General features: G+C 36.2%; 1 protein-coding gene and 1 pseudogene across 1 annotated transcript; both read left to right on the top strand.

The window, feature by feature from the left end:
• Window positions 1-454: 454 nt before the first annotated feature.
• LOC130738050 (disease resistance protein RUN1-like) lies at window positions 455-4,565 on the top strand. The gene is made up of 4 exons (XM_057589955.1): window positions 455-1,275; window positions 1,449-2,550; window positions 2,790-3,062; window positions 3,152-4,565. The coding sequence occupies exons 1-4, from the start codon at window positions 779-781 to the stop codon at window positions 4,388-4,390; spliced, it is 3,111 nt and encodes a 1,036-aa protein (XP_057445938.1). The 5' UTR covers window positions 455-778; the 3' UTR covers window positions 4,391-4,565.
• A 143-nt stretch (window positions 4,566-4,708) lies between these two features.
• On the top strand, window positions 4,709-9,383 carry LOC130738051 (putative disease resistance protein At3g15700; annotated as a pseudogene).
• The last annotated feature ends 4,037 nt before the right edge of the window (window positions 9,384-13,420 follow it).

Genomic DNA, 13,420 nt, shown 5'->3' with positions numbered 1-13,420 from the left:
TAACTCACACTTTTGAGTGTGAAATTTGAAAATGTTTCACACACTTGAGCGTGAAATCTAATTCTAAAGAAACGAAAAAATTTAAAATTGAAAATAAAATCCTCAACAGTTGGTCCATTCACACCCTTGAGTGTGAAACACAATTGTGTGAATCGAATATGTTCATTCTCTTCACATTCTTTCTTTCGTTTTAAGCGTTTCACACTTAGTGGGTGTGAAGTATTTTCACTCATTGAGTGTGAAAAAAATGTTTCACAGTTAGTAGGTGTGAAAATACTATCACACTTTGATTATTTCTTTATAAGAGAGGGTATTATGAGAATTTAGAAAATAAAAGAGGGGTGTTAAAACTAATGCCCTTTCATTTTACTATCGTTTGATTATTTTTTAGTTGTATTTAATTATTTTTTTATTTTTAAGTTGGTATTGTTAGTTATAAAATTAAGAAAGGAAAGGAAATGAGTTGCCATGACCACAGAAATGGATTGCCATCTACGCACCTATGGTTGACCTGTGACCAGAAGCTGAGCTTGCGGCTACTGTGAGCGGCGAATGATAGTGCGATTGCTGCCTACAACGCCTATGGGTGGTTCGCGGTGAACTCCGGTAGCAGAGAGAGTGAGATTCGAGACGTGATTCCGCCATGGAGCACCCGCTGCGGCGAACTTCCGGCAGGTCTGACGGTGACCTGATACACCCTTGCAGCGGTGGCGGATCAGAGAGGTGAAGACACCTCTCGTTGTTCTCTTGTTGTTTCCGAGTTTGAAGTTCTTGTATCATGGCAAAGCAAGCAGCACCATCCTTGTCTTCCAACTTCAAATTTCAATGGACTTACGATGTCTTCCTCAGTTTTAGAGGTGAAGACACCAGGTTAAATTTCACAAGTCATCTCTACCATTCTCTGCGTCGAAAGGGAATTCACACTTTCTATGATGAAGATGGGCTTAAAAGAGGGGAGGAAATTACACCAGCTCTTCTCAACGCCATTCAAGAGTCTAGAATTGCAATCATTGTTTTCTCCAAGAATTATGCATCATCAACATTTTGTTTGGATGAACTTGTCAAGATTCTTGAGTCGTTGAATGTACACAGTCGATTGGTATGGCCAATTTTTTATGATGTCGATCCATCAGAAGTTCGGCATCAAACGGGGGTTTATGCAGAAGCCATGGTGAAACATGAGGAAAGGTTTCAGGATGACAGGGAAAAGGTACAAAAATGGAGGAAGGCTTTATGTCAAGCAGCTAATCTATCAGGCTGGCATTTCCAACTTGGGTGGGTATCCTAAACTTTGATTTTCTTTTTCTTTTTGCCTAAAGGTTTTAGTATTAATAATAAATAAAAATATGAGATGAATGAAATTATCTAATTGAGACATTAATTTCTTTATGATTAACTTTGATTGAACTGAAACAATGTGATTTCCATATTTTTTTTATGATTGGCAGTTCTGAACCAGAATATATGTTTATTTACAATATTGTTGAAGAGGTCTCAAAAAAGATCAATCGCACTCCTTTACATGTTGTTGATAACCCTGTTGGGCTAGACTCTGCTGTGCTAGAAGTGAGATCCCTCCTCGGAGATGGATCTGAAGTGGTCATGGTAGGCATTTATGGATTTGGTGGAATAGGTAAAACCACAATTGCTCGTGCTGTGTATAACTTGATTGCTGATCAATTTGAAGGTTCATGTTTTCTTGCTGATATCAGAGAATCGACAATTAGTAAGCATGGTCTTGTACAACTCCAAGAAATGTTACTTTCTGAAATACTTGGGGAGAAAGATATCAAAGTGGGAAATGTCAATCAAGGAATTCCAATAATAAAAAGGAGGCTTCAACAAATGAAGGTTCTTTTGGTTCTAGACGATGTTGACAAATTGGCACAGTTAAAATCACTTGCGGGAGGGTATGATTGGTTTGGCTTTGGTAGCAAGATCATTATCACAACAAGAGACAAACAGTTGCTAGCTGCTCATGGGGTAGTAAAATTGCTTGATGTTAAACCCTTATGTGATGAAATAGCTCTTGAATTGTTTAGCTGGCATGCCTTTAAAAGTAACAAAGTTGATACAAGTTGTTTGGGTATTTCTAGCCGTGCAGTTTCTTATGCATGTGGTCTTCCGTTGGCTTTGGAAGTCATAGGTTCTTACTTATTTGGGAAAAGTTTAGATGAGTGTAAGTCCGCGTTAGATAAATATGAAAGAATTCCTCATAAAGAGATCCATGAAATTCTTAAGGTAAGCTATGATGGATTGGGAGAAGATGAGAAGGGAATTTTCCTTGACATTGCTTGTTTCTTCAATAAATATGAAATTGACTATGTCAAACAAGTGCTCCAGGCTCGTGGATTTCATGTAGAAGATGGTATTAGAGTGTTGACAGATAGATCTCTTATTAAGATTGATGCTATTGGTGTTTTGAGAATGCATGACTTAGTTCAAGACATGGGCAGAGAAATTGTTAGGCAAGAATCAACAAACAAGCCTGGAAGACGTAGTAGATTATGGTTAGATAAGGATATCATTCATGTTTTGGAAGACAATATGGTACGTAAGAAATTATAACCATCTCTACATGGTATTTCTTCATGTTTCATTCCTTTATGTATCATTTTTTCATGAATATGTGCTAAATTTTGGGATTCTTAATCCTCCTTTCTCAGCTTCTTGTTTGAAAAATTATTAGTAGAAAATGTAGGATTTTGGATGAGTTAATTTTTCAAATATGTAGACGACACTGCTAACATGTACATTTTGTGTTTAAATTCTACTTTTGGCCTTGGAAGGGAACTGACAAAGTCGAATTCATAAAGTTTGATATGCACAACAACAATGAAGTGGAGTGGGGTGGAAATGCCTTCGAGAAGATGAAAAGCCTGAGAGTTCTAATTATGGAAAATGCAGCATCTTGTACAGGCCCCAAAGATCTACCAAATAGTTTGAGGGTGCTAGATTGGAGATATTATCCATCACCATCTTTACCATCTGATTTCAATCCTAAACAACTTGTGATACTCAATATGTCTAAAAGTTGTCTTAAATTGTTCCAACCCCCCAAGGCATGTAGCAGTTTCGCAGTTTTTCATTTCAATATGAATTTAGACCTAAGAGTTGATGATATCTTAAATCAATTTCTTTTATTTTGCAGATGTTGGAATCCTTGTCTTCAATAAATTTTGATGGTTGCGAGTTCTTAACTGAACTACCGAACCTAAGTGCAGCACCATTCCTGATGAATCTGTCCCTTGATAACTGCACAAGTTTAGTTACAATTCATGAATCTGTTGGGTTTCTTGAGAATCTCCGCTCTTTGAGCGCTAAAGGATGCACCCAGCTAAAAATTCTTGTTCCCTGCATCAAGTTGACATCTCTTGAAATTCTGGATCTCGAGGGGTGCTCACGTCTCAAGAGATTCCCAGAAGTATTAGAAAAGATGGAGAAAATAATAGAAATTAATTTAGACGCCACTGCCATAGGAAAATTGCCATTTTCCATTGGAAATCTTGTTGGGCTTGAACGATTATCCCTCAAGGGATGCAGAGGCCTTAATCAGCTACCGGGTAGTATCTATATATTGCCAAAAGTTGAAGTGTTAATGGGTAATGGGCATGGAGGATTTTGTGTTTTTATAGGGCATGGAGAGAAAGAAAAGATGAGCTCAGAAGTATCTTCAGATGTCATGGTTGTTTATCATGAAGCTGAAGCCAGATATGTCCTTGATGTGTATTATCCGCACATGAGCCCTGATAATGTGATTCAAGTATGCAGTCCTGATCCCCAAGTGTATCATGAGTTTAACTTGTTGTTCACTAAGCTTGCATATCACAGGGACTTGAACTCTAGATGCAAGAAAACATCAACATGTTTCTCATTCCGAAAGAAATTCCCCAAGATAGCTCTGTGTTGTCATGTAGTTCCCCATGTGAAAAGTCTCGTGCTTTTGGAATTCATGTTCAGTGTACTTGTCAATGGCAGGAAACAATTTGACTCTGCATGCACCTATGTAACTAATGGTCTATGGTGGCAAACATTTTGGTGTGATTTAAAATGCGAAGTTGAGGGGGCATTTTCAGAGAATAAATGGAATCATGTTGAGATTTTATGTGAGGCGAAATACCCCAGACCAAGTTCTGAATTGGCAATGGCCACAGAAACTTGGGTTGGAACTGGACTTTCATTAAGCTGGACCCTTGTTGGTATCTACAAGGAAGGAAACAACAAGGAAGATATTAAATTTGAAAATGGTGTGTCGCAGTTTCCATCTGCCATTAGAAAACCAGTGTATCCACTTCTACCTTCCTGCTTCTACTCATCACCACCACTGTATCCTCCTTTACCTTGCTGCTTCTATTACACTGTTGTGCAGAATGAAGTAACAGATAAATAGGGTCTGCAAACTATTATAGTTTATTTAACCATTTTATTGTAATAACAATGAGTATCATTGTAAAATATTTGCTGAATTACAAGGGGGTAACTTTTTGTTGCCTTCTTAAAATATTTGTTGTGAAATTTTTATGTATGTCAGCCAAGGAAGCAAATTCATTCTTACATTATCAAAATAGGTTTCGATAAGGAAGTAGCCATATGCAACTCTTTGCTAACCAGGTGCACAAAGTTCTCAAATCTAAATGGTGCATTCAGTGTTCTCATATCTGGGTGTTCTCAGTGCATGAAGCCACATTGGATTTGGTGGAGGAAGGCTGGAACTTTTATAATATATTCCATGGAAGAGGAACTAGGGATTCCACTAACAAGAGAGAGCACTTCTCTTGCATGGCTGATTTGCTTGCTCTTGTTGGATGCTTGTATGAAGCAGAGGCTTTTATTAAGAACACAGGATTTGACCTTGAAAACTCTATTTTCTTCTTGTAAAACATCCGGTTGGTCTTGATTATCTGCGGTACCCTTTTCGTTACAGTTATGCTCTCTTAATTCCGTCTGATACATTGTTGCGTATGATGTGGCAACATATTGCACAATCCAAATTAGAAAACTTAATGGGATCAGAGCGGTTCTCCATGATTCATGAAATTCATATTAAAGGCAATCCAACATAATGGGAAGAAGAGGATAACCTTGTACAGGGATTTCGAATACAGGCATTGGAGCATGTATCTCATGTGACATTGTGTTTGATAGACTACCAAATTATGGTTGAGCAGTTTATAGTACAGTTAAAGTTACCTTCAATATGTATCTGACAAATTGTCTAGAACACAAGGTGGGAAAAAATTATATTGGTTATGAACTCCAAATATTTGGATCCAGCTCTGTGGGTTAGAGACACTCTTAGTACACTAAAGTGTAAAATCTCATCACTAATACCATTGTGTTTTAGTAATTGGTAATTTTCATGTATGTAATTAGTTGAGAGTTCAACAAAATCGATTTCTTTTCTCAGGGACCAGTAGTACAATACTTGATAATGGCATGATGCATAATCATGCGCCTTTGATCTTCGTACTCATTTTCTTTTGCAGCCAGATTCGTATTCGCAACTCGTGAGAAGTATCCAGGAGCTAGCTGCCAGTTATGATCAGGCCAGTGTCGTCATTGTGAAAATCTTCTCTACAGGTGAAAGGTACTATGTTCCTTTCTGATTTCCTTTATATCACTGGAGGTTCTCAAAGATATTGAAGTTTTATAAACTAAACTTCAAAAAATTATCTCCTTAAATTTAGGTGGTGGAAATTATTGTTAGTTCTTTAAGAAAGGTACTATCTTCCTTTCTTATTTCCTTTTTGTGCTACTGTTGCTTTGAAATTTCAATTTTTTATGTATTTATAGCATTTTAAATGGAGTTTTGAGACTTGGCAGATTGATGCTTTGGAATCACAGTCGAAGATCACTTGCGCGTTCAGTAGTTATTAATCAAAGCTTGCACTGACTTGATCTTGTTTCAATTTGCTTTCTTAAATTGATTCATGTTGTGCATTTTAAATGGAGTTTTAAATTGGTGATTTACCCCGATTTATTTTCTAGCTAATCTTGTCTTTTTTTTTTTGTTTTTTAAATTTTAGCTAATCTTGTCTTTACCCAAGACAAAGAAGTGAATTGTGACTTTCATCAATTAATCTATCTTGGCATCACACGCCTACAATCATCCCTCCACTCATCCACATGAAATTAATCACACAATAAAATATCATAAGATCACAAATTAATCCATGTTCAAAAGTAGTAGCATTTTTTGCATACCCTTCAAATAACAATAAAACAACGGGTCAAGGTATGACATTATTTTCCGTCATCGGAAAAATGATATAAATGGTAAAATAAATTGGCTCAATTAAAATCATCACATAATAAATATTCTTATAAAATATTTCTTGTCTGCTTGCGTGAATAATAATTGACATATGAATATTTTGTAAAATAGCGTACAACGCCAAGATTACAAAAATTAAATAAAAAATATTTAGGGGTGTTGCTCCGGTACACATTGAATATATGAGAGTATAATACCCTTTAGTTCATTTTTTTTTATCTAAATTTTAAATTTTAAAAAGTTTATTAGGATAAAACATTACTAAATGTATGGAACCTTCACTTTTGAATGGATAGGGTAGTAAAGAAATTGCCTATGAAATGGAGCCATGGAGGTGTTAAAGTCAAAGTCAAAGGTAATGGAGGGCAGTTAACTTAAACGAAAAGGAGAAGAAGACCCAAGTCAGTTTCAGAAGAATAGAGAAGTGGTTCGTGGTGGAGGGATGGCGAAGACGACGGGTGAAAATGAGTACGATCATCTATTCAAGCTGGTGTTGGTCGGCGATTCTGATGTCGGAAAATCCAATCTTTTAACCCGATTCTCTCGCAACGAATTCTGCTTGGAGTCCCAGCCCACCATCGGCGTTGGTTTCCGAACTCGTATCCTTGAGGTCAGGACAATTTCTCACTTTCACTTCATCAGAATTGTTATTTTAATTTTACTTGTTCTAAGTCATTAGTTCCCTTCCCTCACTGCCCTGCTTCATTATTCATTTTTTAGGCATATATACCATTCTATAATAGAAAGAGTCGTCACTACAGATTGCTCTTATTTTACCTTTCTATTAGAAAACCTATTCTTAATTTTTTAAATCTCTAAAGTCTAGACACGAGGAGAGGAATGAATTGAATATGATATATTGAATTGTTAATGATATGTGATTATGTATCAAATGAGTAAAGCAAGAGTTATCAGAATGTGGGGCATAATATTATAATATATGCAGGTTCAGGGAAGAATGGTGAAAGCTAAAATATGGGATACGTCAGGTCAGGAATATTACAGGACAACGGTTATGTCATTACTGGGTGAAAACCGTAACAAGGCTGCCGGAGCTCTTCTTGTCTATGATGTCACCAAACCAGCCACTTTCGAAAACGTAACCACATGGCTGAAAATGATCAGGATCACGCTGATGCTGACATTGTAATCATGCTGATGGGCAACAACACGGATTTGAAGCATCTCCGTTGTGTTGCCACAAAGGATGCGCAGAGTTATGCCGAGAAAGAAGGCCTCTCTTTCATCGAGACATCTGCTCTGGAGGCAACCAATGTTGACAAGGCATTCAAAACCATCCTTGCACAAATTTTGACAAAGCATTCTGCAACTCCACCTCTAGAGTCCATCCCAATTTTGTCTGCAAACTCCTTGTCTTCTGACTCTACCGAGGTCGAAGCAAGTACAAAAGGTAACGGGGGGTTATCCCATCGAGCTTCTTTATTAAATCAACTCATGTCTCCACTTGTACAACCCTCTAACTCCATCCAATCTTCAGCTGTCAAGTCCACCCAATCTCTTGCAGAGTCCATGCCTGTTGAGTTCAACATTTTAGCTGGGAAGTCTAACAAAGAAGCTCCTTATCAAGAGTTGGAGGCTGATGCTTTCCAAGGTTTACAGTCATCTTCAGGAAACTTCAGGTATTTGGGCTCTACGAATCAGGCTAAAGATGATCTGTTGAAGGCACTACAAGATGATAAATACCATATTGTTGGATTGTTTGGAGAGAGGGGCTTTGGTAAAACAGCTCTAGTGAAGACTGAGATACCGAAGTATAAAAATATTTTTCATCCAGTTGTATTTGTCACTGTGTCAGAAAAAGGAGATATCGCGAACCTTCAAAACCAAATTGCTCCTCAGTTGAATTTGAATTTTCAAGAAGTTAGAAGTCAATATAAAAGAACATCAGCAATTGAGTCGACATTATCAAAAAGTAAGGATAAAGTCCTTGTCATCTTTGATGATGTTTCCACAAACTTTGGTCCTCAAAATATTGAAGATATTGGCATTCCTGATCCTAGTAAACAGTGCAAGATCCTTTTGATCACACATGAGAAAAAGTACTGCAAAATGATCAGATGTCACCCTTGGATCCATCTGGGTCCCTTATCTGATGAGGATGCTTGGAAGCTGCTCCAACAATATTCCGGCATAGATCGTGACTCCCCACCCGACATATTCAAGGTGGGTCGTGAAGTTGCTTTTCAATGTAAGGGGTTACCTCGTGTAATCGAAGATGTGGTGTCTTCCTTACAAAATAAGAACACTGAATACTGGACAGAAACATTAGACTGTCTAAGGCATACACCAGCCTGCCACCAGATTTTTATCAGCTTTAGAGGAAGAGATACTCGCGACCATTTTACCGCTTCTCTCTTTGAAGATTTGACCCAAGGAGGATTCAAGGTCTTCAAAGATGATGAACAGCTGCGGAGTGGGGACCAAGTTTCTGAAGCTCTTATTAAAGCAATTGAACAATCAAGGTGTTCAATATTTGTCTTGTCTGAAAACTATGCAGAATCTTCTTGGTGTCTTGACGAACTTGTCAAGATTCTTAAGTGCAGGGAAGAGATGAAACAATTGGTTTTGCCAATCTTCTACAAAGTGGATTCCTCATACGTGAGATATCTGAAAGGAAGTTTTGGCGAAGCCATTACCAAGAAGAAAGGAAGGTTCAAAGAGGATAAGATACTAGAATGGACTTCTGCTTTGTTCAAAGTTGCTGGTTTGTCTGGAAGGGACTACAAAACTGGGTAAGTCGTAGTATCCTTCCATTTGTTTTCATTCAAATTTCATGATTAATATATAGTCTCATAGTACACAATGTTAATAAAGTGATTAATTGTTTTCCGAGGCACCAAAAAAAATAAAGTGATTAATTGAAATGCCTTTTCTATACTTTTGCAGGTCCCAAATTATTTTTATCAAAGAGATTGTTAAATATGTCCGAGATAATAAACATCGCTTGCATATTGTATAAAGCAGACTTATGGAATACAAGGGAGATTTTTGTTTCTCTTATTTCCTTTCTGTGCTACTGTTTCTTTGAAATTTCCTTTTTTTTATGTATTTATAGCATTTTTAATGGAGTTTTGAGACTTGGCAGATAGATGCTTTGGAATCACAGTCGAAGATCACTTGTGCGTTCAGTAGTTATTCATTAAAGCTTACACTGACTTGATCTTGCTTCAATTTGCTTTCTTATTGATTCATGCTGCTGCAGATTCTGAACTGTGTCTTTCTATTTTTTACTACTAATTGTAAATATTCTATTGAGGATTTGGGGACCTCACACTTTGTATTTTCACTATTTGTCTTTGAGATGGAAATGGTTGCTCCTCAAATTGGGGATAATTGTTAATCATAGGGATTGTTCTCTATGAGTTTGAGTTGTTTTGCCGGTTGAAGACTCAGGTAAATTTATGTGATAAACTGAGTTTGTTTGTATTTGAAATTAGTATGACCTCATTCCTAAACTTGGGTATAAAAATTTCATGCCCACTAATTGCTTGATGAAATTGTTTGAATGGATATTGAACTTACCAATAGCATCCTGTGATATTCTAGTTTGAAATGTTCATCTGAACTTTTCTATTAAGGTTTTATCATTTGGGGGGAAGGAAGGAGCATTAGATGCTGAAACTAGATCAATCTACACAAAAGCTAGGGTATAAGGATTGGGTCCTGTTTATCTGTTCAGCGGCAATGCATATTCTAGCTCTAAATAAAGCTCCTTATCGTCTCTCTAGGAAGATCTCAAAATGGGATAGGTTTTTGATTTTTTCGATAGTCTCCTTCATGGTTAGCTCCTTAAGAAGCACACCTGATAGCTTGGTTGTTGAAACTTGAAACACAAGTTTCATTCTGCATTACTTATATATATATATATATATATATATATATATATATATATATATATATATATATATATATATATATATATTCATGCTGCTTTGAGCATCCCATCATTTAATGATCTGCGACTAACTGGGTATAGATCACATACTCTGCCTGCAGCCCGAGTCTACAAGTGAACATGATTTTGTGTCATCTCCTTGATCTCACCCGGCTTGATGTAAGTTGACATTTTAGCTTCTGAAACATTCTCGCTATATATTTCAAGAGGGCATATCAAGTGAGAGAAGTGCTTTATTTATGAGAGGTAAGAGCATTAAGTCATGCTTCTTAAATTGAAATAAACGGTTCAGATTTAAACTCTCCCATTAAAAACCTCACGGGTCACTCTTGCTTTTTAACGCAATATCAGGAATTGGGTTTACCGCCCCACCCCTTAGGCTTTGCACCCCATTTAAAGTAGGGAAATTACCGTAAAGTCCTCCCTTACTAGAATACAGTATATCTTAATAATATATAAAGCTCATCCACCAAAGTGGGCCACATTGTTAATTAATTTCCTCATGTTTTCATTTCATTGGTTGTTATTATTGAATTTCCAAATGTCCTAATGTTTTTTTTTTAAAGACAAATGTCCTAATCTTATTGGTCCACATTAGTTAGTTTTCATTGGTCCAAATTAATGAGTCAATAAACTAATAAACCAATAAATAAATCATTAAAATACCGCATGTTTATGCAATACGTTTTCAACACCAAATTTGAGTGTGAATCATCATTTTGCATTTATTTTTAATGTTTATAAATGGAAATTTTGACAAAATTAATTGAGCACAATCAATAAATCAACTCAAGAAAATGGCGGTGCACTCTTTTTCAATCTGTTATTTCTCTCCTCTACTTATGCGGGCATCATTTTTTTTCAAATGTCAAAATTGAAAGGAACTCGGATATCACAACTGATTCATCAACCTTGATATTTCTTCCCTATTTTTTTCTCCTTGGCCGCATATTGCTTCTTGGTTCACGGTTCCTCTCATCTCCGTCGCGGTTGCTACATTCAAAATTATAATTTTGGCGTTTTATTCCGATGACCGTTCTTCCTCGCAGTCAGACAATAAGGTACTTTTTTTTATTCTTTCCTTTTGAATCTCAAAGCCATATTCTTTTTCCTCTGTAATGAATTTTGCACTTAAATACTTGTGTTTTATTCTCTATCAATGTCAAACTCATTGTTCCTTTCATCTCTGTTCTACCTTTTGCATCCTTCCTTCCCGTTGTGCCTGTTCAACTTTTTTAATTCGCCATGGGTTCAGCTTCCTTTCCAGTTTCTACTTGACCTTTACAAGAAGGCTGTTGTGGAAGGAATATCAAAGGTTCTGTTCTGGACTAGGTCTAAAAGAGGATAAAAGGTATCCTTGATAAACCCTAGCAGAGCTAAAAGAATATATGTGATATATGAATAAGGAAATTATCTCATTAATGATAAAAAAGGTACTTAGTACAAGGTGAGGACACCCCTTTTATAGTGGGAGTGATCCTTATCTAGAATATTCATGGATTTGGGCCTTACACACAAGGCCCAAATCCCAATGTAAAATACCTTAAATATAAACAAGACAAAGTATTCCGGGCCCACGTCCTTAAGCTGAGACCCACACCTTTATCCATAAGGCTCTAACTTTACAATGCGGGTCAACAGGCTTGTACTGACCCGCCCAGTCTAGGTTCCTTTTTCTAATCTTAATTCTATGTATCACTTTTAAGTTCTTAAAATCTTCTAGACAATTGACATTTGATTGTGTTAATAGGTCAAAGAGAAGGAATGCCTACCGGCCCCATATTGTTAAGGATCTAGCTTATCCATGCTTTTAACATTCAACAAAAAAAAGCTTATCCATGCTTTTAATACTGCAAAGGACAATTTCTTCTAGTCCCATAGATTAAGGTGATCATTCGTGCTTTAATATCAATTATGCAAGCTGCTTAATTATTTGTCACAGGGTCTGTTTATTCTTTTATCAAATTCATGAATATGTCATGTTAAAAAAAAATGCCAGAATCATAAAAGCTCATCATCGACGGTTAACAAATTGCTTATAAGATTGACATTTGCTAGATATGTTACTCTATGTAACTATGTTTCTTTTATAATTGAACTTTGAGTAATTATTATTTTTACATTCATATTTTTTTTTTGGAAGGCATTTTTACATTCATATGAGAATGATTTTTTTTTTATTTGCGATGCTCACAAGGTAAGAAAGGCTCTTGGAAAACAGTACAAGAAATGATACAATATTAATAATGTAAACAACTGTGTGAATCTCACTCACTCACATCCTCTCCCCCCCTCTTTTTTATATGTGTGTATGGAATAATTTTTTTTTTATAATTTATTAAAAGATTGTCATTTTTGTGTGTGTAAGTTATTCTGATTCTTCGTTATGATCTTCTGCATGAATTACATTCTTTAGCATTTACTATATAATCAGTTATTTATTTTTCTACATTATGGGGGCAGCTATGAATTCTTACAATATTTAATGAGAAATTACCTGCTGGCCTTTGCCAAAATCATTTCATATCTTAATAATATATGGGGAAACAGTTGGACATGGTTTATGATTACACTGATGATGTTGCCATCTACCAAATTGCAGCACATATCAATGCGCAGAGATTTTCATAAGGCAGCCGCGGTAGTTTTGTGGGTGTTGCTTGTGCTCTTGGGGTCTATGATGGGTTTGAATTTTCCTTGGAATCTTAGTGTTGTTTGTCTTTAGGCTTGGGGCTTTTGTCTCTCCTTTGGAGCTTTTCAGGGCTGGCTATTGATTTTTTTTGGGTTAGTTCTGATTTTTTTATGGTCTACTTTTCCTCTTGATGTGGATTGTATATCTCTTATTCCTCATCAATTTATAATATTGTTTTGCTTTCGAAAAAAAAAATATATAACTCATCCACCAAAGTTGGTCATATTGTAACCTAAATGCCACATGATTACCCATCTTTGTCATCTCCAGAATATGATGAAGTCCTGCAATTTGATAATAGATTTATTGTCGATGAACTAAACTATGACAAAGATGCATTAAAGGTACAATATGAAGAGTTGCTTAGTATGCTTACACATGAGCAAAAGTATGTATATGATAAGGTTGTCACATCAGTGTTTTCAAACTCAGGAGGCTTCTACTTTTTATATGGTTATGGTAGAACCGAAAAGACTTTTGTTTGGAACACTTTATCTGCGTCACTTAGATCTAGAGGACTAATTGTTTTTAATGTTGC

The sequence above is a fragment of the Lotus japonicus genome, chromosome 2 (genome assembly GCF_012489685.1).
Source record: "Lotus japonicus ecotype B-129 chromosome 2, LjGifu_v1.2".
NCBI lineage: Eukaryota > Viridiplantae > Streptophyta > Magnoliopsida > Fabales > Fabaceae > Lotus > Lotus japonicus.
This window is presented reverse-complemented; position numbering and strand designations above follow the sequence as displayed.

Coding starts and splice junctions, on each gene's coding strand:
- LOC130738050 (XM_057589955.1), top strand. CDS start 779: ATGGCAAAGCAAGCAGCACCATCCTTGTCTTCCAACTTCAAATTTCAA. Junction 1,276..1,448: donor GGCTGGCATTTCCAACTTGG/GTGGGTATCCTA, acceptor TATGATTGGCAG/TTCTGAACCAGAATATATGT. Junction 3,063..3,151: donor AATTGTTCCAACCCCCCAAG/GCATGTAGCAGT, acceptor TTTATTTTGCAG/ATGTTGGAATCCTTGTCTTC.